Source organism: Camelus bactrianus, chromosome 19 (assembly GCF_048773025.1).
Source record: "Camelus bactrianus isolate YW-2024 breed Bactrian camel chromosome 19, ASM4877302v1, whole genome shotgun sequence".
Lineage (NCBI taxonomy): Eukaryota > Metazoa > Chordata > Mammalia > Artiodactyla > Camelidae > Camelus > Camelus bactrianus.
In genome coordinates this window covers 15,459,780-15,487,740 of record NC_133557.1, presented here as the reverse complement: position 1 = coordinate 15,487,740, position 27,961 = coordinate 15,459,780, and the positions used below count along the sequence as shown (strand labels likewise).

The 27,961-nt window shown below is 49.2% G+C and overlaps 2 protein-coding genes across 4 annotated transcripts in view; both read right to left on the bottom strand.

Annotated features, from left to right (window-relative positions):
- Positions 1 to 607: 607 nt before the first annotated feature.
- On the bottom strand, positions 608 to 18,381 carry FAM83D (family with sequence similarity 83 member D). Its single transcript, XM_010958745.3, has 4 exons — positions 17,856 to 18,381; positions 8,367 to 8,534; positions 4,340 to 4,464; positions 608 to 2,035 (listed from the first exon to the last, which is right to left on the bottom strand). The coding sequence occupies exons 1-4, from the start codon at positions 18,333 to 18,335 to the stop codon at positions 1,057 to 1,059; spliced, it is 1,752 nt and encodes a 583-aa protein (XP_010957047.1). The 5' UTR covers positions 18,336 to 18,381; the 3' UTR covers positions 608 to 1,056.
- A 1,863-nt stretch (positions 18,382 to 20,244) lies between these two features.
- PPP1R16B (protein phosphatase 1 regulatory subunit 16B) overlaps positions 20,245 to 27,961 on the bottom strand; it is a 94,218-nt gene continuing 86,501 nt past the window's right edge. For 2 of the 3 annotated variants that reach the window (XM_074347269.1, XM_074347268.1), the window contains exon 11: positions 20,245 to 24,934. In XM_074347269.1, the coding sequence (XP_074203370.1) occupies positions 24,425 to 24,934 (510 nt within the window). In that variant the 3' untranslated portion in view covers positions 20,245 to 24,424. The remainder of the gene's footprint in view (positions 24,935 to 27,961) is intronic. The other variant, XM_074347270.1, reaches the window with a different exon arrangement.

The following is a 27,961-nucleotide window of genomic DNA, read 5'->3' as shown; positions in this document are numbered from 1 at the left end:
ACTGGACAAAAACAGGATTCCACAGGTATACCAATCCTGCTTAGCAGGGTGTAGAAACCGGTTGCATTGCCTGCCACTGGACTAGGAATCTGGGATAATTGTCAGTGTCCTCTTTGGCCCCTGCTCCAGGATATTAGATTGCTAAATCACTGTCAATACACCCATCTGATGAAATTACGCCCGTGGGGCCACTAGAGTTACTACCAGGGATGAATCCAGGAATGCACGGTGAGGCGTTCTATGGCAGAGCACAGAACCAAGGTCCTCGTCTGAATAGCTCAAGCTGCTTCTTTGAAAAAGACAAGATGGAGCACATGAAAAGAACTGTGAGGTCTGGTAAGTTTCCTCAAACTACAGAGCTAGTGACATCAATACTCCTGTCACTAAGGAAGGTATCACCCTATGTGTTCTAACTTTTAAGTGGATATTTTCTCTTTTATAATTTGGATCATCTACTTCTCCACCCTAACACTGCTAAAAACAAAAAAACCCTGCATAACTATGTATTAGGTGCATTTACTTGTGGCACACTCCTAGAGTTAAACAGAAAAGTGCAAGAGAGAAAAGTGAACAGAAAAAAAAACCAGGAGCCACCAACAAACAAGCGTTGTTTACAACTATTTAATACTAAGAACAGATATTCTAAAGGAGAGACAGACACTTAAGAAACAGTTTTAAGTTTTTTCTAATTAGGATTTGATCATAAAAACAAGTGATTCAAACCTCTAAAACAGAAGAGTACACATATCTAGAAAAATGCAAAACATATTTTCTCTCTTACCTGAATTGCCTGAGAGCCCCGAAACATTCTCTTGAAAGGAAATCAATAATAAAATAGTGCAAAAAAACTGTACCCATAGTGTTTAAATGTAAAACCAATACCTGGTTTATACATGATTAAAAATAAAATAAAACTAAAGCACGTACAGTAATGAGCAGTTTCTAGAATTCAAAGACAGAGTGAAAGAAAGGCAATTAGGGACAGGAGACATCGTGTAAAGCAGGATGCTCTGACGTCATCTACTCCAAGCCAGAGGCTGTGCATGAGCAGAGCAGTCACTGGTAGGAGGGATAAAGTGTGATATCTCTGACCGCCAGCAAATGAGCTGATGATCTGGTGAAACTCCCAGAACCAAAGCCGAAGTAGTTTTCAGTAAGGAATGTTCTCCTTGAGAGCATAGCCAGCATGTGGTTGAGCCGGGACCTGATTCCAGCCAAGTGAAACTGCCGCTCTTTGTTCAAGTTTCTGAATGAGTCTCTAAAGCACAGATCCAAGCAGGGGGTGCTCCAGTACGTAGGGTGCCCGGGTGTGATGAGGTCGGTGGCTCGGAGGGAAGTCTGGGAGCTAATAGAGCTGGCCACAGAGCCTTGGGAGGACAGAGAGGAAGAAGACCGCAAACTGGAAGATCTTGACACAGACATCCTTGATACTGGTGACCCTTCTTTCAACTGGGTTCCCTGAGAGAAGAGAAGGTTCTCATCCATGTCGGTCTGGGTGGTGGCTGACGTGGACCGGACCTCAGTTTGGGAGCTCACCACCCTGGTGGTGACTGTGGTCTGGGTGCCAGCACATGCAGAGGCAGTGCCGGTTTGTGTCCCTGCATCATTCACACTCACAGCCAGAGTCTCCTCTCCTGGCTCCGTCTGCGTGGCAGCATCGGTCGCCTTCCCACTCTCTGGTCTGTCCCTGCGGCTGCCGAGGTAGTCTTCCTCACTGATGGTGGAGGAGCCAGAGTCCCCATGCCTGGCCTCTGCCCGGCCCTCTGCGCAGCCCGGCGCAGCCTTCTTGGGGGTGCTCGAGAGCCTGGCCAGCCGCAGCCGCAGCAGGTTGCCCAGCGTGAGCTCCTTGGACAGTGGTTTCTGGTCGACAAGATGGTCAAACTTGCCACTGCTTCGGAAGTTGGACAGGAGTTTGGAGCTGATGGGCTTTGACTGTGCATACAGGATTCGGAACTCCAGATCAAAGTGCTCCACCACTTGGCCAGACAGAATGACCAAGTTACTGCTGTTTAATTTGCCATCCGTCCACGTAAAACTTCAGGATTAAAAACAAAACAAACAGAAGCTGGTAAGGATGAGCAATCTTCAGCTATTTATTGTCGATCTGAATATAAAGCCCAGATATTCTGTGGCGTAAAGGTCACAATTCCAGTGACAGACAGCACACTGACCATTTGGTGTGAATTCAGCCAGCCTTAGCACAGTATATAGCGTAGGGACGCGTTAACAGAAACGTTAAAAAGCCACTGTTTAACCAACACGCTGAAACCTACACACCTTAGCCACAGAGGTGCTAAAATCTAGAAAGGGTTTCTAAAGCACTGAGGCCAGCGCCCTCATTTGAGGAGTGAGGAAGCCGCCTAGCGTTGTCACAGTGGGAAGCTGGTGGCAGAGCTTAGACTAGGCCCCAGTCCTTAAGAACTGCAGGGACAGAGCTCCTCGCCACCACCTCCATGCTGCCACTTTCACAATGGGAGATGTGGTGGTCATTCTAACGATGACACTGTTCTCAGCACACGTTTAGAGCTGAATAGTGGCCATGTGCCCCTAGCTGTCCAGCACCGCTTCTTCTTTCTAGGGTAGCAGGAGCTCGCCCACTTCGCCTCAGAAACCTTTCATTGATGCACCTTCTCCAATCACAATAAGGTGGGCAGGTGACCCAGGCTGGCCAGAGTATCCTAGACCCTGGGATACTGGGGTCTACTCAGGGGGGCACTGAGCCAGCGAAAGCCAAGTAGTTTTTCAAGGACCAATACCAGTGCAGAGAGAAAGAAAGGCTCTCTATTCCGGAGCTAGCTGCTAGAGGCCACGTGGGTAAGACGGGATCTTTGCCTGCAAAGGGAGAGCCTGACTGAGAATAAGGATCAACCAGAGAAAAGCAGACCCAGGAAACAGTGTTCTGATAAATGCATGGCCTCTTGGTCAAGGTGAGCTGAAAACCAACAGAGCCTTTTTATACCAGAGTCATTAAATTCCAATTTGCATGAAGTAGTCTGAGTTAGCTTTCTGCACTTGCAACTGCCCCACTGACACAGAAATTTGTATCAGGAGTAGGGTGTTTTACATAAGAAATCATGAAACATAGTATCAACTCTGTCTTTTGCAACCAAGAACACAGGTCAATGCAAATTCACTTTGACAGCTGCCTTCAGAGCCTGAGAAGAAAGGTCCTTTTGAAAACCCTGAGATCATGTAAACTAGACACCTCTCCAACACCACAGAATCATAAAATGTCCTCAGCAAATGGAAGTTGTCATCATCCTCCATCTCAGCAGCAGCATATTTCCTTTTGCAGGGGGTAATTTTTATATTTTATATTTCAGAACAGCCAAAAACCATGTGGAGCTTAGTTTGGTTAATATAGATAAATACCACTTTGGGTGAAAAGCTAGCTTGCTCGTGCTATTTTCAAACTTCTTATGAAAGGACGTCCTGAGAAAGAGTTCAAATTTTGTTCTGAGCAATGACAGTAGTTTGAGAAGAAAGACTCAAACTACTGTTTGTTGGTCTGACTGCTCATCTCGCAGGGACATCTGCACACCCCCTTTACCTGGGGCTGACACACAATTACCACCCTGGGATGCATGTTGTTTCAAAAATGTGTGTTTCTTTTTTAAAAAGTAGAGACACATCTCATGTGAACCATCAGACGATCTAACACCGAGGTGGCAAAACATGTGACCATCCGAGCCACGGGAGTGAACATGGTGTATCTTAGCCTCTGAAGACTGGGGTTTACCACTCATTATCTCCACCTGCCTTCAGCTTGCCCGCACTCTACCCTCGATGCCGTTGCCAAAGTGAGACTTCAGAGGTGGAGCCAGAAATATCATCGGTACTTTCTAGACTAAAGCACCTAAGTCACAGGCTTGAAGCAGCACGAAGGAGTGACGCTCCGGCTGTGCCCTCCACACGGAGGCCGATGCCTGCAACTGCCCTCCCCTCCAAGCAAGCAGGGACAAGGACGGGTCAAAGGCCCCAAGGAACAGGGTTTGGGACTATTCCTGTCACTGTGAAGCCCCAACACATCCACTGCAGTCCTGGCTGAGCCCAGAATCTTGGACCCACTCGCCTTTGGGGCTCCAGGCAAGCTTCGAGCTCTGGACTTGAGTTTTGTGGCCCACGGGGCCGAGGAGGTGACCCTACCCCGACCACCTCCCAGCGGAGAAGGCTTTGATTCACCTACTCTCTCACACACACACACACACACGGATGCACACATCGCAGAATGCTCAGCTGCAGAGGCTCACGTGGAGGGAGACAAGCAGCTGGGACCCCTAGAGCACACACTTCCCCTAATGAGTTTAGAGCAACAAGCACAGACGGGTTAGAAACTCACCTGTAAGAGCCCGTGGCCACACGAATGCCATCAATCAGTGTGAACTTTTCATGAACCTTGCCAACAATTTTAGTTCCTGACCTGGCGTAGTAAATATTCCCTGTAATCGTCCGAACGGTCATCAGCTGGGGGTGGAGGCGTGGGGGAAAAAGAAGTGAACCATCCCGTGAACACATGCATAAAGAGGGCTGAGTTTACTTACAGCTTCCAAAAGACAAGCTTATTGGCAGATGAGCAGCTCACAGTCACCACTCAGTACCAACCCGCACTGTACACGACCCAGGTGATTCTCAGGACTCAAGTAATGCTGCTTCACACAGTCCATCTTCTCGTGTGCCTTTTCCTCATAGGGATTTTTGAGACCCTTAGTTCCTGTGGACGTGTGCTCTAAAGGAAGACTCACTTTTTGGAGACAATGAACAATAGAATCCAAGAAAGGATTTTGAAACAAAATGTGGGGCATAAAATCGTCAAAGAAAACATGCTAGTAATAAATAACATTTTAACAAAGGCTTAAAGGAGCTATTTCTCCTCCTCTTTTGTTGAGTAGCATTGCTAGTGAATAATAGGCATCCACACTTACCCCACACGTGATGGGTGTGGGGACAGGAACAGAGGCAGGACTTCTCTGACATAGGACTTCGGCGGCTGAAACACCCCTATCACATGTGGCTTCATGAGCAATGTCATTTCTCCCACAAGCACATAATTAGCAAAAAGGTGCTCTGGTAATACACTGGGGCCATACATCACGTGTGTATGCATAATTATCCTCGTAAAATGACACACAGAAATGCAAACATAATGGTATGCAAAATACTAAGACAATCATCATTCTTCAGAGCAGATCAGTGGCCATATACCTTTAGAAATCTTACACGTTTAAATTAAATGTTTAAAATTTTTTTGTTCGAGTCTCTCATTCATTCGACAAAGAAAGTCTTTACTATGTGCCAAGGCTCGAGACAACACAGATAGAAGGCATGCTCCTTATCCTCAAGGACAAAGAGAGAAAAGTGATGAATGTTAAAAAACTATAGCAAGATATGACATCATCCAGAGAAGTGAAAACCTTTGTCTGCACAACAACCTGTACAAAAATATCCATAGCAACTTTATTCATAATAGTAAAAAACTTGGAAACTACCCTCATGGCCTTCAGTGGGTGAATGGTTAAACAAGCTACAGTCCAACCATAACATATGATACTGTTCAGCAATAGAGAGGAACAGACTATTGATACACACAACAGTTTGGACAGATCTCAAGGGCATTATGCCGAGTGAAAAAAGCCAATCTCAAAAGGTCACATACTGTATAATTCCATTTACATAACATTCTTTAAATGACAAAATTAGAGAGACAGGGCATAAATTAGTGGTTGCTGGAGTGAAAGATCCAGGGGAAGGGAGCGGATGTGACCATAAAGATGTAGCAGGAGGGAGATCTTTGTGTGATGATGGAATAGCGTATAGGCTATTAGGCAGAATACACTACCTGTATTCTGATGGTGGGGGTGGTTAAACATAGGTACACATGTGATAAAATGGCACAGAACTATCGACACACATGGTGCCCATATCAATTTCCAGGTTTTGATACTGTGCTGTAAGTTACGTAAGGTGTAATCACAGGGGAGACTGGGTGAAGGAAACATGGAAACCTCTATGTGCTATCTTTGCCACTTCTGTGAACCTATCATCATTTCAAAATACAGACAAAAGACAAAACAAAAAAGCTATGGCATAACATAACATCACTTCTGTGGTGTTCTCACCAAAATGAAAAATATGAATTTAACCAGAATTTAACCAGGAGAAGACATCAGACAAATCCAAATTCTACAGGAAACTGGCTAGTATTCTTCAAAAGCATGAAGACCCTTAAAGACAAAGAAAGAGAAAGGGATGGTTCCAGATGAGAGGACTGTAAGGAGAAATGACAAGTAAATGCAAGATATGATCCTGGACTGGATCCTGGGTAAGAAAAAGGACATTCACGGAAGGATTAGTGAAATGTCCTAGGTCTGTAGAGTAGATAATAGCATATCAAGCTTATTTCCTGATTTTGAAACTTGTACTGAAGTTTGTAAGACATTAACATTTAGGGAATTGGAGTAAAGAGTATTCAGGGATCCCTTATATTATTTTGGTAACTCCTTTGTAAATCAAATTATTTCAAAATGAGTATTAAAAACCCCCCAAAACTAGAAGCTTCCATAGAGGTGCATGTGGAGCTGGCAGGGGAGGGCTTCCTGGAGATTCCTGAGCAGAGCGTCAAAGGATCCACATATAACAAGCACAAAGAGCATCACTGCGGGCAGATCTCGGTGGTTTTGTGCATCTTTCCTTTTGGCATGTACCTGGCAGGCCTCTGTGACTGTGGCCAAAGCACTTTTGAGTGCACATAAACGTGTGACCAAGCTCCCAGAGACAGGACACCCAATGTTCTGGACCAGCCATAGTGCCAGGGTGGGAGAAGTCAGGCCCACGAAGTGAGGGTGCAGAGTCAACAGCCCTGACATGCCCTCGTGTGTGAAGCCCCAGGGAAGATGGTGCGTCCCAAGGGATAAGTTAAGACCCGATGAACAGCGGTGAAGCCAAAGGTAAAGACTTCCTTCTGACCCTTCCTAGACGATCTGAACACCCACAAAGGCAGCAGCCAGCAGTGGGCAGCTGAGTCGGCAAATGTTCCTAGACTTCTGTCGGGCGGGTGAATCAGAGCCAATCACTTCAATGGAAGCAGTGGTCAGACTATTCTGTGATTTTCCTGCTACTCACACGTAACGTCAATTATAGCAAGAGCACCCTGAAATTAAACATCGACACCTTCAATTTCTTCACCGGGCCCCCTGGCAGAGCAGGCATGGGCTGAACCTCTGGCTGGATGAAGATGTGCTTTTCCATGCCTGACTTGCATTTCCCTTGGGTCCACCTGATCTCATTTTTAAACTGACCGTCAGATCACACGGCTGGCTGTTCCCGTCGGTCTCCAAGCTTCAATCCTACCCTCATCGTGAATTTGCTCTGTAGCACCAGTGACAAGTTAATAGGCACCTAACTAAAACCAAGCCTCAGTCTCCTCATTAGGGAGAGCAATCATCAAGAGCTCAGTGGGAGAAGTTAAACAGCCAAAATTTTGTGCACCAAACTGCTCGATGATAACGAGCTGTTAAGTTCACATCCTCTGTGTGGTAACTTACAGTACCAAGGCCTGAACTCTTCGTCCACTTTGCTCGCCGCTTTATTTCCAGTACCTGGAGTAGTGAGTAGCTTAAAGCAGGCACTCACATAAGTGATAAACAAAGTTGATGACTTAAGGTGATGAACCAAGTTGATGGATTAAGTTTGGAAGCTCATAAGTTGCTTAATTTTTAAAAAGGGGATAGTGTAATACGTGATTATTTTTCTTGCCTCTTTCCATGAAAGAGAACAAGCTAGCTGAGTTATATAACCTTACATTTAAATACTTAAGCTCAAATTACTTTCATGCTCCAAGCAAAGGACATAATAAGTCTAATTTTATAATAATGAGAAGTGAGAGGCAGCATGTGACAGTGATTAAGTGACAGTGATTAAGAACCCCAGGGCTGGAGGCAGGCAGACAGACGGAGAGTCCAATTCCATCCCACCACTGGGCTACAGTACTTCCCGATCTGAAGCACAGACATAATGCCGCTTACCTGATGGGCCGGCTGTAAGGATGAAGTTGGGTAACACTGTCAGGAGCCTAGGACAGTGCAGAACCCTGTTAAGTGTGGTTGTTACGATTAAAATTGGGGCCTACTGGTGCAGCTGCCAGCCACAGACAAGCTCCCTATGAGGAGGCAGCACAGTGTGAGGGAGAGGCTGAGGTCTGAGTCCTGACTCTGTCCTTTCTTTTCTGTGAGACTTCAGGCACACAACTTGCTCCCAACCCCAGGTCCCTCCCTTGCAATGGGGATACCACCACCAACCGCCAGGTAGATCACGGATATTCGGGTGTTATGTGCTCATCGTGGTGAAACTAGAAACAGTGGAACACCAACCTTTTCCTGTTCAGGATGAACTTTCAGATCCATGCACATATCCAAAAACTGAGAGAGAAGAGATTGGTCTAGAAGGATGTATACGGCTACTCCCTGTTTCTGGCAGATTTCCTGCAGGTCTCGGAAGATGTCGATGTCCGTGAAAACATCCATCACCACTGCGATCACCTGAGGTGAGGGGCAGAGGGAAGATCAAGTGGTCAGCCCACAAGGACAGCACCTTACAGCTTGCTGTCCGGACTCCAGACCCCATCTCAGAGCTGCAGAGGGAGCCCCATCTTCTGATATCTTTCCTTCTCCTTCCGCAGTATCAGGTCTCCCCTCACTGTGGACCCTTTTCCATTTCCAAAGATGCTCAGGCCACTATATCCTACAAATCTTGACTTCGCCCAGCTAACCTTCCCACCAGCCTCCTAGCCACTCTCCTCCACACTGCAAATTTCTCAAAACTACCTTGCCCTCCTATGAACCTGTTCCAGTCAACTCCCTTCCTTTACTAAAACCCCCACCTTACAGGCTCAGCTCAGACCAGCAAGCTACCGAGGTTCTGTGGCTGGCACACCATCATCTTAGGCATGTAAAACCTTATCTCTGAGGCCCCCTGCTAGGTGTACCATTCCCCAAGTCTGAGTTTGATTACTGTCTGATTTAGGATCATAGGATGATTTTTTATTATAATCTGGAAAGGCCCGCCCCATCTGCCACCAATTCATGGCTCGAAACCAATCAAACCAGGCAAGCTGATGCTCCCATCTCTTGCCTCCATCCCTGCATGTCGCAGAATCTGCATCTCGTCCACCCCCCCCCCCACAGGGTGGGCTCTAACCAAATGACTTCCAGAGCCAGCCTCTCCTCTGTAAAAGGCAATCCCTCTACTTCAGGATGTGTCCACAGCGCAAGCCCGCAACAAGAACACAGAAATTTGTCCTAAGGATGCTGCCCTGAAGCTTGCACCAGTCCCTTCTTCTCCCCAACAACCTGGCTCCATTTGTGCATCCTGATCAATTTTACACACGCAGCACAGACTTTAATTGAGGGCTGCCTCTGCCCTGTGGCCTCAGGCAAATTACAGCTGCTTCAAAAGTCTGTTTCCTTTGCTGCAAAGTAGGTTTGTAGTGAGAATTAAATGACTGCGTTGCAAGCAGTGCAGGGTACAAAAGATCCCTCGAGTATTGGTTCACAGATCGACGTGACCAGCCCAGAGTTTGAGCGGTCCAGGCAGTTCAGCGCAGGGGGACACCTGCCAGTTCCCGGCCTTCCTGCTACAGAGAGGCGGCTTCAGCAGCAGAGTCTAATCGCACCCGCCGCGGGTCTGAGAGCAGGGCTGTGGGGGGATCAAAACACGCAGGCTGACGTGGGGAAGGCACAGTTCGGTGGTAGACTGTGGGCTTGGCGTGCATGAGGTCCTGGGTTCAATCCCCAGCACCTCCATTTAAATAAATAAACCTAATTACCTTCTCTTCCCTGCCTAAAAAAAGTAAACAAATAGATAAAAACACGCAGGCCAAGTACAGGCCACTGCAACCAGGCCACCTTATGAAAGCGCCCCCTTCAGGGCTAAGGCGTGGAGCCCTTTTGCAGGCTGGGGCTGCGAGGTGTCTCCCTCCTCCCAAGCGCAGCCATAAAAACAGGAATCTCTTTGAATCACATCAACTCCTTTTCTGAACATGAAGCTGCTTTATTTATAGGTCTCACCTCTTCTGTGGGAGCAGAGGCCCTTAAAAGGGATTGGTTCATCTCCGTGGCCCCAGAGGACTCAGGACAGTACCCCAGAATCATTACCCCTTAGCTATTTGGCTGTTAAAGAGGTGCAGAGACAAAGAGGAGAGTCTGCTGTTTTTCCCTAAAACCTCAGAGTCTCACCTACCAGGGGAGGGACCTTGAAATGCCAGCTCCCAGGAAGTCACTGCTGTGAGGGAGTCTGGAAGACCAATTTCTCTCTCTGGCTGCCTTCTTCCTCACCTCCCCCACCCCATGTTGCGGAAGCCCCAGCTGTGAGTTATTCTTGGCAAAGGGTACAGCTATAACCCACTGGAGACAGTGATTTAGAAAATAAGAAGTGTTCTTTCTAAATTGCTGGCATCTTCCAAAGTTCACATCCTCCACTGCATTTTTATACATCCTCTTTGGAGTCATATTTATCCCACTAATTCAGGTCATATAGCTTAGTGGTTAAAAGCCAAAAAGGCCTGGGCACAGATCCCAGCTCTGTAGCTTACTGGCTGTGTGACCCTGGGCAAGTTGCTTAATCTCTCTGAGCCTCAGTTTCCTCCTCTGGAAGATATGGACAACAGCAGCTACATCAAAGGGCTGTTGTGAGGGTTAAATGAGACAAAACATGGAAAGGGCTTAGCGCAGGCATGAAACAGGTGTTCAGTTATGCTGCCAGCATCTCCGCAGTCTACCGTGGGCTGAATCCTGTACTAGGCAGGAAGATGGTTATAAAGAATTCAACAAACACCTGACTTCCCCACAAAGAGAGGATGTGGGATGCTAGGAAGCAAAATGAGACATAATGAAATCAGGGGAGTCTTCAGGAGGAGGGGGAGACAGTAAAGCATCTCCCTCGCAGTGGTAGACCCAACACAGGCACTCAAATGTTTACCAAAGAACAGCGGAGAAGGAGTCCCCGAGGAGAGGACATTTGAGCTATCACAAATAGGGACGGTTTGGACAGGGGAGAAGTGAAGGGGAGGGCATCTGGCAGGAAGCCACGTGATGACAGAGGAAGAGGAAGGAAATGATGGGGATGTACCAATTTGGCTGCAACGCAGGGTATGCGGGAAAGGGAGTGACAGGGATGACAGAGACGGGTGAGTGAGCAAGAAAGAGCACAGAAGGCCTTGAATGCCGCCCAAGGCGCCAGTATCATACAGGCCACGGAGGGAAGGTTTAGGTAGAGCAATGAGTTCAGTGGTGAACCCAGCAGGACAGGGGAAACTGATGCGGGAAGGCTGGTGCAGGCTGGAGACCTGGGTCTCCTTCAACACAGGGCCACGCACCCAAGTGCTTGCAACACAGCCGGCACTTAGACAGCTTTTTAGGTTCAGCAAATGTTTATTTAAGAGGACTAAAGACCGAAAGAAGGAAAATCAGTGGTAGAGGTTTTGACAATGGGCCAGGCAGGAAGCCATGAGAGTCGCAGAGAAGGGAAAGGGACCAGCGGGAAGGGCAAGCGATGTTCTGTACCGGCTGCGGGAGGACAGAAGGGGCAGGGGGCGAGGGCAGAGGCAGATCCAGGGCCGCACAAACAGGAAACAGAAAAAGAAACAATCTTGAGGGGGCTCGAAACTGATTTTGTGGTCACAGGAAAACCTCATAAGGGGGTTCTGAATGCACAGGTGTGAGAATGAGAGTCCAGCTCATGAGAGAAAGTGGGAGAAAAACTAATCTAGGGTCAGTCCTGGTCCTCAGGAGAGACAGAGGACGAGCTGGGAGCAACCCAGCATGATGGGGCTAATGGATGTGCACCCAGGTACCCCGGGACAGAGACCAAGGAAGCCAGCCCCGCTGGCCGGCTTACAGAGGGTTGGAGGCTTGCTGGAGGCAGGGCCCCAGGAGCAGGGACATAGGTATAAGGCGCCTGCCAAACTGAATATTGATTTCATCACTTAACAATTGTACGAACACCACCTTTGTTGGATAATGAGTAAGTATTTAATTTGCTATTAGTTTCATTGTTTGGTTTTCAAGCCTCAACCTTTCCTGTGTGTTGAAAATAATTGGATTTGAACTCTGGCCTCTCACACCCACAGGGCGTTCAGAGGGTGGACGGAGATGTTTCTTCCCTGACTTCTCCTGTACCCAACATCGCCTCCTCTCCTTCTAGAGCAGGACCCTTAAAAGCCACCTGTAGGAGGAACAGCCCCAGGTGTGGAAGCAATCAGCTCCCTGGCCTCCTTCAGACCCCATCCTCGCTCCCCTACATGCTCTGCCCACCCCCTCCCCCACTGCCATTCTGAGTTGAACCAGACCTGAGGCTCCTCAAGCCTCTTCACTGAACTGAGCACTGACCTGGGCTCACTCACTAGCCCGCCAAGTGCCTGCTTCCGGGCTGGCCGCAACCAGGTGCTGGCGTTCATGCTGCAGGCTGCTGGGCCCTAGACATACACCTGGCCTTGAAAGTGGTCATCACTCCCCAGCCCCGAGGCACACTGTGGGATGGACAAGGGAGAGACACATGGGAAGGTGGGCACCCCACACCCGTCAGGGGCCCACACAGTCACTGTGGGCCCTGCCCTGTCCCAGCCTGTGCTATAAGGAGCCTGCCTGCTCTCTTAGGGCTGGAAAGCTCTGTGGGTGGTGGCTTTGGAGCGTCTGTTCCAGGGTCGAAGCCCATCTGCAGCCCAGTGCACGTCGGTCATAACATGACAGGAGGAAACACCCCACTGTCAGCGCCTGGATGGCTGGTCGCCGCCCCGTCCTCACGCTGTACCCGCTCTTCTCCAGCCAAATCTAGAACAGCCACTCCTGTGTCAAGTCCCATGTCATCATGAGTGACAAAACCTCAAGCCTTACCTCCGTCACTCCAACTATCCTTTGATGATTTATACCACGGGACCCGGTGATCCACGTGATTACGGGTGGCAGTCCCTGGGGTATCTGCACAGACCCCATTTGTGTTACTTTTTCACGTAGAACTGGAATCTCTTCCATTTGCCAAAAAGCTCTAGAGAAGTATCTAGAGATTTGAAAACCCCATTAATTGTTATCTCCAACTTACTGATAAGAAAAATAAAGCATGCAGAGGTCCGGGAACTTGTTCAAGGTGACACTTAAGTAAATACAGGAACTGGAATTTCAGCCCAGCCTGGGAGACCCCAGAGCTACCTATTAAAAAGTGTCAGATTAAACATTATCCCAAACACATGTAATGACTAGTCTTCAGATGACTGAGAGCCTGGAGTAAATCCTAAAAGGATCAGTAGAGTACTCCTTAAAGTCCACACACTGAGCCCACCATGGAGGGTGGTCCCTGATAACACACGCTGGCTCACAGAGTGAACGTTAGGGAACGTGCAAGGCCTAGGGCCCCGGGCACTGCTCCCTCCGAGCGGTACTGCTGACTAATTAGGAAACCTCAGAGGCACAGACGCCATGTGAAGAGGCTGCAGAGTTAGACCTGGATGGGGATGCACGCTCCTTCACTTCCGAGCACCATCATGTAGCCTCTGGTAAGTAACTTCTGTTCTGCTGGCTTCTTCAACATGCGAATAATGCTACCTCCCTTGTAGTGTTTGCAGTGGGTTCGGACAAGGGAGAACACCTGACAGTTCCTGGCCCAGAGAAAACCCTCATATGGCGGCTAATCGTGGTCTCAGTCCTAATTCTGCCACCACCCTGTGCAAATCAATCTACCTGAGCTGGGCATCCTCAGCCCAGCCCCTTGGAGCTCTGCGGCCTAATTCGAGCAGCCTCGATGGGCGAGGCGGGGCCCTGACCAGGCAGGTGAGCAGCCTGGAGGGGCCGCTTGGGGTCAGTCATTCCTGTTTTCATTCCAGTTCTTCCTCTGCCTGGAGCAGGAAGTTCATGCCACTCACCCCTTCTCACTGTACCTCAGTTTCTCTCCCTTCCCACCCACAGTCATTAAGCGTGTGTGCAAGATGCCTGGAATTCTACCAAAGGTCTGTGCACATGTAAAGACAGCCTGTCCAGTGGTCAGCAAGGGCCTGTCTGCTGAATTCCTCATGCTGATCGCATGACACCCAAACTAGACTTCCTTCAGGTCCCCAGGGCTCCTGCCACTTCTGGCTAAGGACAAAAAAAATGGAAAGCGCTATATATATTTTTGCCCCATTTATTACATGTATTAATAGAACAGAAATTATCTCCTTGAAATTTTTTTTAAATCTTTAAATAACAATCTTGATATCTCCTTCAGGGTTTAAAGACAAAAAGCATGTCAGTTTCGACAGTGAAACCTGAATTCATTTGTGCATGCGGTTTTCTCTCCATTTCATGGGCTGCTGTTATAAAATTAGCAATTTCAGTAAGAGACGAAAGGGCTGGTGGAGCCCAGGTCTGCAGAGCGGTCCGCAGAGCGCCACAGTGCCGCTCTGGGAAGGCAGGGGCCGGGAAGCCAGTCATTCACGAGCCCTGTGGCGGAGGGACCGACCTCGCACAGGGGCATTTCTGGGCGGGCTGGGATATTTAGAAGGGAGAGGAAAGCATCAAGAGGGGTTCTGCGGCGGAGGAAAGGCCTTATCACTGCAAGTTATTTTCATTTTATAACTATGTAAAACATTTGCCTGGCTCCAAAGTCCAACCTACAAAACAAGGTACATTCAGGCACACCTAGCTTCCATCCTCGTCCCTTCCTTTCCTCCGTCCCCAATAAGATAATAATTGCAACTAGTTTTTGATTTATTCTTCCATTTAAAAAAAATACAAACAAGGATATATGTATATACAGACTCATTTATATTACTAAACGAGGATATAGAGGTATTGATATATATGTGTGTGTGTGTGTGTGTGTGTGTGTGTGTGTGTGTATTCATATCCCTCGTAGATAAAAGGTAGCAGATGATACACATTGTTGTAGACAGGTGTTGTCCAACAGAACCTTCTGGAAATGTTCTGTATCTGTGCTGTCCAACACGGTAGCCACTAACCACAAGTAGCGATTCAGTACTTGAAACATAACTAGCACAACAGAGGAACTGAATTTTTTATAGGATGACATTTTAAGTCACATAAACTTAAACAGCCACCAGTGGCTTACAGCTGCCGCACCAGTCAGTGTGGTTCTAGCCACTTCGTAACAGAAAACAGAGCCAGTCCCCATACCTCCTCAGGGCTGCCGGGCACTGTGCTGTGCAGAAGGGTCCGTTTACTCACCAAGGGGACTGTCAAGTCATTTTTGAAAGTGGTAACCTTTTTAGTGGCAGGGTCAGTGCTTCTGGCATCCACTGGGTGGAGGCCAGGCATGCTGCTCAGCATCCTATCATGCACTGGACAGCCCCTCAGGACAAAAAACCACCTGGGCTGAAACGTCAGTAGTGCGAGGCAGAGGGAGCCTGCCCTGGGTTGAAATGGGCATCCGGCATAGGATGCTGTCCAGCTTCTACTGTAACTCAGAGGAGAGTTGCATAAGATCAGGAGGGCCTTAATTTGGAAACATCCACATACACACTGGGGGCCTCCGACAGGTTCCTCAGCTGCTACTCCTCCTGGCAGGACTCTTCGTCAACACAGTGACAGCTTTTACTAATGCTCAAGTTATCAAAAGGATGCTCAAGGGTGAGGCCATAGCCAAAGCACCCCTTGGGACAAAAGCACACAGGGAATGTGCAGCTGGTAAGAATGATGGGTCTGAGTAGTGTGGGACCCCCTAGCAGGGCAAGCTTTGCCTGTGGGCTCCCTTGAGGTACCAGGAACACCCCAAGAGCCACAGCAATAGCACATGGCCAAATGAGGGCACACAGCACTTCCAGGTAAGGTCTCCACTGCCACCTGATCTGTGGGGGCCAGTGCCCAGCCAAACACGGATTCACATGGCAACAGAGACAAAGAAATGACTCACCAACAAATACAATAGTATACGGATAGATTCTGGAGTACACGTGCATAAGGGAAAATTCTGTGTAGTTCAGTATTCTCCCACAAGCAAACATCTCAGCTCTCAAGAAGTCCAAAGCAAGGGAGGGGTGGGAAGGGATAGACTGGGAGTTCAAAATTTGTAGATACTGACAGGCATATGTAGAATAGATATATACTGCACAGCACAGGGAAATATATACAAGATCTTATGGTAGCTCAGCGAAAAAAAAAATGACAATGAATATATGTATGTTCATGTATAAATGAAAAATTGTGCTATACACTGGAATTTGACATAACATTGTAAAATGACTATAACTCAATAAAAAAATGTTTTTAAAAAAAAGAAGTCCAAAGCAAAAAAGAAAATGCCCAAAACATATTTCCTCCAGCTTTGGTGAAACTCAGCTGAGCACCAGGTCAGCTATCAGTTTATAGTCAGAAGCCAGGCTGTACATAAAGTGCATGTTTTTAGATGCTATACCTCACTCAACCCAGCAGACCCACACTTTGAAAGGCGCACAGAAACTAAGCCAAAGGCGGGACTGGCAGGTTCCCAGTCGCAGCTACCCTGGGACAAGTCCTCTCTTTCCTGGAGACTCATTCGTTACTTTTCCCAAGTTCCAAGTGCCCAAGCTCTCCCCCTGGAGGCAATCAATGGGAATGCACTCCTATCACTAAATGGTGCCTTCTTTCATCTTTTATATCTTCCCACTGGACCCACAAGCGTCTGCTGCATCAAAAGGACCCTCAGCACACCAAAAGCACTGCAGGATTGATAACAGCCTAGCTGGAGTCCATAGCTACTGCCACACAAGCAAGGCACTAGCCAACTATATCCCCTACCCGCTGAAACCCCATCATCAGGCAAAGAGCACCCGGCATCAGGAACACTGGTAAGTCCAGGATTGTCCCTAGTTAGGCTACTTCAACCGACTTGATGTACAGATGTCATAACCACAATCATACACACTCGGGTATGAGCCCTACCAAGACTTACCATGTTCTGGGGTTTTACCTGCCATGTCTCTGCCACAGGTAGCCAGCCAGGAAGCTGGGCACTGCCAGTCAGGGAGCGAGCAAGATGGCAGGTGGTGATCAGGGCTCTGGAGGAAGGTGTCTTTTGCCACATTCTCCCTGCCCCTCCCACCTTGTGTGTTGCATTCTTCCTCCCTGACCCCTAGGTACCCAGCACTCTGCTGCAGTCTCATGCTGGCTGGCAGGGAGACAACACCTCCCACTGCACCACAATACCGGTCACACTAAGAGCCAAATCCACAGCTGCACCAAAACCCACTGTGAATAAAGAGATGGCTTGAGGCAAGCGTATCAGTAGTTTTTCCCCAGCCTCTGGAAAAGTACACTTCTTGCTTCACCTATTCCCAGAAGGAGCAACTTCCCCTCCAGGCTGGCGGGAGGGAAAGGGGTCAGGGCTTTCACTTGTCCACTCTAGTAATTTGCTTCCAACAATAAAAGGCACGTGTTGGTGATGAGCAAGGATAGCTTCCTATTGCTCCACAGTTGTCTCCAGGACAGTCTTTCAGGAATTTTCCCCTAGGTTACGTGCATCTTAGGTAATGCATCTAAGAAGCTCAAGAAAGTGAGACCTAGTGTGGACTGACAGCCAGGAGAATCTGGTTTGGTTTTAACTGAAAGTTGGAACTGGATGGATTTCTGGTCCCCACTCCCAGGGAAGGGGAATTTTAGGAGTTGGAACTTGGGCACAATTCGTGTTCTTGGGGACCAGGACTCCTCCCATTCTCGTCTGCCTAGAGGAGTGACCAAGGGATCGGGATCTGAGAGGATACACGAAGAGTGGGGGCGAGTCGGGGACCCTGGGACCACCCGGCTCGCGCTCCTAGGAGACCTCATTTCCCCATTTTTGAAGAGGGCATCTTGTCCGACAGGGGACCGAGGCGACCCGAGGGGCCAGGCCGGGCAGCTCACCTCTCGCGCCGAGCGGAGCTGCTGGCGCAGCGCGTCCTTGCAGCCATAGGGGCCGCCTGAGCCCACGCCGCGGGGCTGGAAGTGCGCCTCGACCCGCGTGGCCCCGCGGTAAGCGCCCTGATAGAAGGCGGGCCAGCCGAGCTCCAGCAGCGGCGGCTCCAGGTCCGACTGCTCAGGGAAGTAGGTGCCGGACGAGCAGTCGTGGGACGAGCCGAAGGAGTCCTCGGCCCCCGCCGCCGCCGCGCCCTCCTCACCGGGCCGCTCTGCCGAGCGCAGAATTGCGCGCACCTCGTCGGGGTTCAGAAAGCGGCCGAGGCGCTCGCGTCGCAGGAAGGCCGCGAAGGCGTTGGGGCCGCCCGCCACCAGCTCCTCAAGCGCCAGGCGTCGCTCCTCGCTGTACAGCTCAGCCGGGTTGGGCGGCCCGCAAGGCGACAGGCAGGCGGCGGGCAGCTCGTCCAGGACATCGGACCTCAGGGCCATGGCGGTGCTCGGAACGCACCCGATTCGGGCCAGTGCGGGCGTGCAGGCCACTTTATAGGCACCTTTGAATCTAACCGACCCGCGCCATTGGCCAAGCCGCCCCGCCCCGGCTCTCTCATTGGCTATCTTCTTCTAACGGCAGAGTTCGAGGGCAGCCTACGCCTCTACGGCCCCGCCCCCTGACGTGCTATTGGCTGTCCAGCGGCCCGGCCACGCCCCTCGCCTCCAAGTCCACATTCTTGCTCCTGGGTTGCCTAGTAGGATTTAATCTTGGCGACTACGTTCTTGCTCCAAACTAGCATTCCTGCTCCAGCCCTGAGGGGCTTGAGCGGCCATGCTGCCCCGGGCTGTGGGGCAGGCAGCGGAGCCCTAATTGAGGCCGGAGAGCCCGGCCCCCGCCATCCTCGCGCGCCCCCTGCCGCCCGCCCCATGGTGCGGCCCTGAAAGGCCCAGGGCAGTCTGCAGAATGCACAGCGAGGAGAGGCCGGGGCCTGCTCTTGGTACCCTGACTGTGCTTCTTCCCGGTTCTCAGAGCTTGGGTGAGACCAGCCGTTGCCTTTATTTCCCAGCATTTAAATCATTCGCTCATTCGTTCAAAAATACCGGTCCATCATAATAGCCACTCCTTTGATTCCAACTTCAGGTAGCTTTCTCTTCTCTCACTTCGTTTTTTTGCCTGGCAAAACCCCAACCCTGGTTTAACCCCACTCTCCACTTACTTTTCATCTGCCCCCAGGCAGCCATACGGTGCTGGGGGAAAGAAAACGCAACCGTGCTGATCGGATGTGCCTTAAAGTCATCATCTCAAGTGGGCCATTAATGTTGCCTGCCAGCCTGTATCTTCCTACTTCACCCTACCTTTTCCTCTCCCTTTCTTAATCTTAGAGTTTGTTCTCTATGTCACTGAGAAAATAGCAGCAGTCAGGGAGGTTACTTCCACGTGCTCCCACCACATCTGCCTACTTGTCTCCATCTCTGCTGACAGCCTGGGCCTTCCCTTACTGCGGATGACTGTCCCTGAGCCTACCTAACGCCAGTGCTTTCCTTTGGGCACCAGCTGTAATCCCTCTACTACTAACTTATACCTCTCCAGCAATCTCTCCTCTTTCCTGGATCATCAATTTCCCTTCTTTACTGGTTCATTCTTAGCAGCAGCACACAAACATGCTGAAATATTTTTCATCCTTAAAACAACTTCTCTTGACCCTACATCCCTCTAGAGCTTCCTCCCCATCCCTAGCCTGTTTGTGAAGTTTTTCAGACCCAAATATGGGGCCTTCTATGTGACCCAACTCTGACAGCCAGAGTCCAGAAGGGCCCAAGAGGGAACCCTTCTTCATCCTCTTCCAAGATACCAACAACTTCTGTATGTGATGAAGACAAGGACCACAGTATGGGGCTGTGCATTGCCGGAGGTCAGAAGTGGGAATAACCACGTTTTCACCTACTGTATTATTGTAATATGAGCTAGTATGTAGTATTTTACTTCCTCACTATAAACCGTATGAGGAGAAGGACTGGGGTGAAGACGATGGAAAAGGTCAGTGCACTCGAAGAAGAAACAGAAGAGAGGGGCCTCCCTGCTGCATGTAAATAAATAAGTTATCAGACAAACCTCTGAAAGCGTGGGGAAAAAAAGTTATAGGAGCGATTGCGGGGCTCCATGTTAATTCCAAAAGAAACATTTGACAGAGTGAAGGTCATTTTCAACCACCCTTCTTTTCTTGAATTCATCTAGTCTTCTAGTCGAGAAAGATACCTGCTCCATGTCTGAGCTCTCAGAGCTCCCTCTGAGGCCAAGTGGCAGAGCCCTCCCCTGCCCTCTCTCCCCGACATCAACTCTCTGTGAATTCAAATCACTATATAGTTCAAGGGAGCCCACAGCAATGACCACAGCCACACTAGCAGGTGTTATTAAAAGGAATTTAATAATCTTAATTAAAAACTCTTAACAGCGAATTCTGTCACAGGCCTTGGCAGCTGGAAGCAACTCCAGGGGCACGCCCCTTTGGGATGCGGTGGAGCCCCAGCGAGGAGCTACCTGGAAGTTACTTCAATACAATATCAAAGATCTGCGAGGATTTTTTTTTAAAAAAAAGTTTTAAATATATTAGACTCTCTTGATTGCCATTTTTACACAAAGCTGCTGATACAGTATACAGAGTTTTAACTTTTTTTTTTCACATAAAATACATTTTTTCTTAAGTGTTCTCTGGACATCAGTGGCTTCTGGTCTGGTGGATTATTGCGGAGGGCTGGACGTCAGCAGACTTTTCTTGGGCGCACAGAGCCAGGCTCAGAACTGTGGCACTTGCGATGCCCTTAGGAAGCAAGCCCTCCGGCCAACTGGCCAACAAGAGACTCTGTCCAGGAGAGCTTCTAGCAAAGGCGGTCGGTCCCTGCTGTGGAGTCACCCATTGACCACATGACCCTTTGCTCTTAGGTGCCCTGGGGGAGGGGAGGCTGTCCCCAGGCCACAATAGCAAGAGTTAAATACAGTCCTCTGGGCATCCTGTAAGGAGTGCCCTTCTAGAAAGTGTTCCAGTATTCTGCCCTGGGAAAGCAAGTGGGAGAGAGAACTCAAGATCAAAAGGAACCTGACACCAATAATCAAAATGGTCTCCTGTTATCACAAGGCCAGCAAACTAGTGGGTAGGACAGGGGACACACTCTTGTTAACTTTTCTAAGCCTACTGAAATTGATCAAACAGTACAGAGCAGTTTTATCAATGCAGCATCTTTAATGGAGAATGACATTCTGAAGTCTTCAGAAGACCTGGGTCTAGGGTTCATTCAACTTCCCTGAGCCACTGGCCAGAAACTCACTCTCGGGTGATAGCCACAAATTTTCATTTGTTTGGGGCATAGGGTGGGAGAAAGGGCCAGAGCTCACAGAGAGTCTTGTGGCACAGGCTTTGGAAATAGCCTCCTTTAATCTGCCAGGAAGTGAGACCAGACCTGGGTTGAGTGGGAGCTGGGCATCTGGTCAACCTTGCCAGCTTTCTCCCAGCTCCTTGATCCACACCTGCCAGGAAGAGAGGCAGACTCATAAGGAAGGGCTTCCATGTTAAAGGAGAAGCTCCTTTTCCTCCTATTATCCATTGGTGGGGCAGGAAGACTAGATAATAAATAAGCAAAAATGAGCAAGAGATAATGAGCTTAAGCACATGAGACGCATTTGGCAGCAAATTCCAGACTCCTTGTTCTTCTAGACACTGACTTCAAGCTGCTATTATACAGTGCCTGAAAGATGCTGCCTGAAGGCAGCTAGCCTTGAAAGTTTGGACTTGGGTTGGTGTCTACCTGGAACCCAAGCTCCAGCATCTCCATTTAGTGGCAAGTATTATCCAGGGGTGGCCATGACAGCAGCTTCCCAGCCAAAAGAATTCATACTCTAGGGATTCTAGGAGCAGAAAAGCAAAGGGGTGCTGGACCAGGATGCAGCCCCTCTGTCTCAGGTGAATTGAATGGGGCTGCTGATACCTGTGGTCCCCAAGGGATGAGAACTGTAAAGTGCAGTCTCTTCCCTCTGTCTCATTTCTCCTTTATCCCTGGAACCATTGTGTCTGGTGCATCACAGCTACTCAACAAACTACATGAGTGAATAAATGAATGACCTAAAAACACAACCTAATGACCAAGAGTCTGCCATTGGCTCCTGTCAGGGACTCAACAGGGATTCCCCGCCTTCGGGGATGGAGAGGAATGGCCCAGGAGACAGGAGGCAAGGAAGAAAGAGGGAATAGCCAGAAGGGCTCAGAGAGGGCAATAAAAGCCTCAGTCTCTAGCCCCTGAGCAAACAGATCCGAAAACCTGCACAGCTCCCTCCTTGGAGTGTGTGGCTTCCCTCGGCTCCTCCCAGCTTGCAGCTTGAGTCAGCTTAAGAGGAATTTCAGTGTCAGTCTGATCTGAACACTATTTTAAAGCCTAAAGGTATGTGTGTTTTTGGATCATCCCTACCCTGCTCCAGCCATAAGCTGAGATGATGGCGAGCTGGCCCCAGTCCCCAGGGATGTGGCAGGTGTCACGCACGCCTGTCTACAGTCGCCTGACCTGCCTTTCCACCCTAGACTTGATCTGTCCCGGAGCTGGGGTGGGAGTGGCCCGATGCTGTGACACTCCCTGCATCCAGGAGCCACCAGGGGCACAGTGACTCCCCTGAGGCCCCTGTTCTCTGGCCCAGCTGCCCTGCTCCCGGTAAAGTCTCAGCCAGGCCCCTTGGGATCCAGCTCCACCTTGGGGTGACAGGAGCCATGGAGGCCACAGTGGGGGTCTGAGAATGGGACAAACACCAGACCCCATTACTGGGATTGTGGCACAAGGTGGGGGCTCCTCCAGCCCCAGCCCCTCGCCCAGATGTCCCTCCAGGAGAATTTCTCAAAGGCTCAGAAATAAGAAGGTGAAAGGGAGCCCATATTTGTCTCCCAAATTCCAGAATGGACCTAGGGGGCTCCGTCAGAGCTCTAAAGAGGTAGTTTTAGGACAAATAAAAGGCGCAAAGAGCAGGAAACAAACCTGCCGCTAGTTAGTTACACCAGTAGGTTTTGGCTGAGCCCGTGAACAGCGCCCAACTCATAGGCAGCAATTTCAAAGGGGCTTATGAGAGAATGACATGGGGGGGCTGCAGGCAGCCTGTTCCTTGTAGCTCTCCCTCCCCAGCATCAGAAGGACTGGGGCTATGATATTGTACAGCTGGGGCAAGACCCACCTCTAGCCCCACCGCAGCTCTCCTGAATGCAGGGCAGGGTGTTGGGCACCGGCACCTTGAATTTGCAGTCCTGGGGCGTCATAACTCTGGGAGGAACAGGAAGGGAGCCCCTGGGCCAGACAGGAAATCACACGAGCCAACTGGCTAACCTGTGTCACTTTTCTCATTCCAGAAAAAGCAAAGCTAGGCCGGGAGTCCTGAGCATTCACTCTGGGAGAGGTGGAGCCCCAGCAGCATCTACTGCTCACTCTGATGGCTCCATCTGAGGAAGGCTGGCCAAGATAGGCTGGACTGAAACCATCTGAATATTCACAAAGATTGGCCAGGGCGCTGGGCTCTGTCATGGTTACCAGGGATATTTGCAGAAATTAACAACACGTACTCACCTCTCTCCCTGGAAAAGCCCTTCCAACTGAAACTTCTCACTTAGCTTCATTTTTCCATCCAACACCAGTCAGTAAAACCTAGTGATCACAATACTGTCCATGAAAGAGAGCTATTTCAGTGACCCCCTCTTCCCCCACAACACCTGGACTTTTACAGCCCCAAAGAATTCTTTCATCAACGCATTTTTGGAAACACTAACTGAGTTCCCCGTCTCCTCAACTTTATATTTCCATCCAACAGCAAAATATGATTTGGATTATTCCAGGAATGGAATAGCCTGGTTTTCTACCTCGGCCCCTGGGTGCTCACACTGCTGGCTCCTGGCACAGGCAAGGCTGAAGACAAGCCCTCTAACCCGCTAATCTACCCCATGTGGGTGCATAGCTCCCTCTGAACACAAAGAAGACTTCCTGCTCCTGCCAGATATGGATTATGATACCAAGCGCTGGTATGATTCTGGGCAGGATGACAGGTCTCAGCTTAGCAGGTCCCCTCCCCTGCTAAAGCCACGGTGGCAGTGGTGACACAACTCTGAATCTTAACCTCAGTCTTCTTGGGAAGAACCCACGAATTCTCAGTCCCACCTGCTTCCCATGAGCTCAGCTGGATCATCCCTACACATGTTGATTGAGTGTGTGTATGCACACACACGTGTGTGTGTGTTGATATGTGACTTGCGAGTATTGGTCCAGAGAAGCCTTGTCCAACAACTGAACTAGAATCCCAGCCGCCCTCCCAAAATCTGACACCAGGATAAGTCAGGAAGCCACCATGGGCCTTGTTTTTGATGGCAGACAATGCAGCACAAAGCAGAACCGTGGGAAGTGGTGATGCTATAGACAGCTGGCTGAGAGGTGGGGTCAGCATTCCTCGGGAAAGCAGAGCCCACCTCCCCGCAGCCACCCTCTGATGCCTCCCCAGCCAGGGCTGCTGGGCTGGCTTGGATTCCAGGGACACTCTCCCCAAAGCATCTCTCTGCCCCATCACACGGAGACTAGGAGATGCGGCAGCAGCCATGGACCTTCTCCTCCATCTCCTCCATGGGAGCCTTGAACTTCAAGAGCGGGGGGTCTCCACTGGTGACCGTGTAATACACCGAGGTCCCATTGCTGCTGTACGGTGAAGTTCTGCCTCCGATCAAGGGGGCCTTGCCTTCACTGCTGCCCTCGCCCGTCCTGGCCATGCTGCTGCCCAGGTGCGTGCTCAGGAAGGGATGGCTGAGCAGCTTGGCTGCTGCCCGCTGCCGCTTCAGCTCCAGAAGCGTCTGGGGGCTCTGTTCCTTGTAGCCACTCCAGGGCGGGGTGGCATCGGCCATGCCAGGGCTGCCGTAGGCCATGTTGTAGTCGGGCACCTCGTGCACTTTCCAGACGTCCCCGTTGGACAGTGCATACTGGTAGGTGCTGACCGGAGCCCGGAGGCCATTCTCAACAGGCACGTCCATTTCACTTCGGGGGATCTTGGTAGGAAACTCGGAGAGCAGCACGGGCTTCTCCAGCCTGGGGTTCTGAGGGTGACAAGGACAACATTACCAGCTGGCAGGAGGATCTGAACCCACGCCCCGCTTGCGCCTCTGCTGAGGGCATGATTGTCTGCACCTGTCCTCATCTGATTTCCCTCCCTGAGTAACAGGACCTCTGTTTTTTGGGGGGAATTCACCAATCTGTGGGTTTTGAGAGAGCTGACCACAGCTCCCATCTCTGATCCAGGAGAGAGATCGTGATGCCAGGCCTGGCCAGTCAACAAACTCACTACAGGAACTCGTTCGGGATGGGATCTTGACTGAAATTGGTTCAACAGAACTCAGTCCTGGGACTTATGCTAGAACAACCGGGAAAGTGCAGACCTGTTTCTGCAGGAATTGCAGTGGTAAGAGTGATGTACTGGGGAGATGCCATGTCAAAGGGCCTGCTTGGCTGTGAAGCCGACATTAAGGAAGACTGAGGGAGACAGAGACAGAGACAGACAGAGACAAAGACAGACACAGCTTGCATCTTGACGATAGATACATTTTGAGCCTCTGGATCTAGCTGGGCCCAGACTTTCTGTTACATGAGCCAATGCATTCTTTCTTTGTGTAAGTCAATTTTAATTGGGTTGGGTTTTGGGGCACTTATAATCCTTCCTCTATACCCCTGGGATAGCTCCACTCCAAATGGGAGAGAGTCTCACCCAGAGATCTTTCATACCCAGCAACTCCTAGGTAACAAGAGCTTTAAAAGTCACTGCTGCCTAGAAACTATAAATAAAAGGTAGATACATTTGACAGTAGCAAAAATCACCATAAGCAAAGTCAAAAGACATGTGAAAAACTGGAAATATATTTGCAACATATATGACAGAAAAGGATTCATTTCCCAAATATATAAATAGCTCTTACAAATCCATTGTAAAAAGCTCATTTACTCAATAGAAAAAAATTGGTAAAGGATACTAATACGCAGCTCACAGCAAAATATAGATCTATATAGCATATAAATATAGGAAAAATATTCAGTCTCACTGATAACTAATGACTTGAAAATTAAAACAACAAAATGCCATGTTTATCACATTGATGATTTTTTTTTTTTAATAGAGGCACTGGGGATTGAACTCAGGGCCTCATGCATGCTAGGCACGTGCTCTACCACTGAGCTATACTACCACCCCCACCCCCTGACAAGTACTTTTAAAGTTTGTTCTTACTCAGTGCTGGCAAGGGTGTGGGAAAACACATACGAGTGTCAAATGCCACAGCTTCTTTGGAGGCAGTTTCACATCATCTACACACACACAAAAACATTTTTAAAGAAAAATATAGTTTGCACCAGCAAGCCCATTTCTAGAACTTTGGTTCACAGGGGAGTCAAACCTGAAAACCATCATTAGGTAGGTGGGAAATGATGGCAAGTACTTGGGCTATTCTCCAGCTGGTAGAAAAAATGAAGGAAATTTATATCTGCTGACGTGCGATTCCAAGAATCTTGATTTCTTGGAACGAGCTCCAAAAGATATATAATTAGGTTAAAATATGGTAAGGGGAGGGACGTTTGCCATAGTAAGTCTCCATTTATGTGTGTGTTTCTTTTTTTCTTCAATGGCTTCCTCTGAACTACGCAGGCAAACTGATGTCACATGGGTGGCAGGAGGGCTGAGGGGGGCAGTGGCGGCAGGGAATGCAGATTCTTGATGGTCTAAATCAGTGCTGCGCAAACTTTCATGTGCATGTGAGTCACCTGGGGCTCTTGTTAAAATGTACATTCTGATTCACTAGGTCTGGGTTGAGACCTGAATTTCAGCATTTCTAACAAGTTCCTGCCAATCATTTGAGTAGCAGGGATCTAAGACATGGGTTCTCAGCTGTGAGTGCATACTGGCATCAGCTGGGAGATTTAAAACACACATCCAATGCCAATCTGAAAAGCCCCATACTGTGTGACTCCAACTGTGTAATATCTGGGGAAAGGCAAAACTATGGAGACGTTTAAAAAGATCAGTTATTGCCAGGGGTTGGGAAGGGATGAATAGGGAGCACCGGGGATTTTCAGGGCAATAAAAATATTCTAACACTTTAACGATGGACACATGACATTATACATTTGTTCATATCCATAGAATGTACAACCAGGAAAGTGAACCATAATGGAAACCATGGACTTTAGTTAATATAATGTATCAGTGTATATGGATATTGGCTCAGAATGATAACGGAAGTATTACACTAAAACAAGATGTTAGTAATAGTGGGAACCAGGGGACACGATAATGGGGGGAAGTTGGAACTTCCCACTCATTTTTCTATAAACCTAAAACTACTCAAAAAAAAGTACAGTTTATTGATTTAAAAAAATACATGAATACAATGCCTGAGTTCCATGCGTAAGGATCCTGATTTAATCAGTTGGGAATGCAGCCTGGACATTAGGCTTTTAAAAAACAAAAACAGAACATCTGCCCCAGGTGATTTTCTTATACAGTTAAGACTGAACCACTGGTTGAAGGGACGGGGCTATCTTATCACTGCTGTCCCTGGTACTAGGGTGTCAGCTCTGCCAAAACTATGTACCAAAGCCAGCCTGGGGGGCTAACAGGGCAGAGCCCTGGCAGAAACCTGACTTGGGAGCCAGGCTGAGCAAATGTTCCCTTAGATAAGTGGTTCTCCAATGCTTGTGTGCATCAGAATCCTCTGGAGGGCTGGTTAAAACACCCAAGTGCTGGGTCCCAGCCCCAGAGTTTATGATTCAGGACATATGGGGTGGGACCTGAGAACCTACATTTCTAACAAGTCCCCAGGTGATGCTGACGCTGCTGGTTCAGGGACCACACTTTGAGAATCCTAACCTTAGAGACTATCACATCCTTGCCAGCACCTAAAGCCTTGAAAGAGGTAGGAGGGAAAAGGAAGGAGCTTTGAGCTTTGTAGCTGGGTCCTGTGATCGCCTTGCTTCCTCTGGGGCTGGGTCAGGGGCCTTGGACCCTGACAGTTCCCATGGGACAGGACTTCTGGGTACCTGGGAAAGGACTGCCTGCTTTTGGCTACACCATCTCTGTA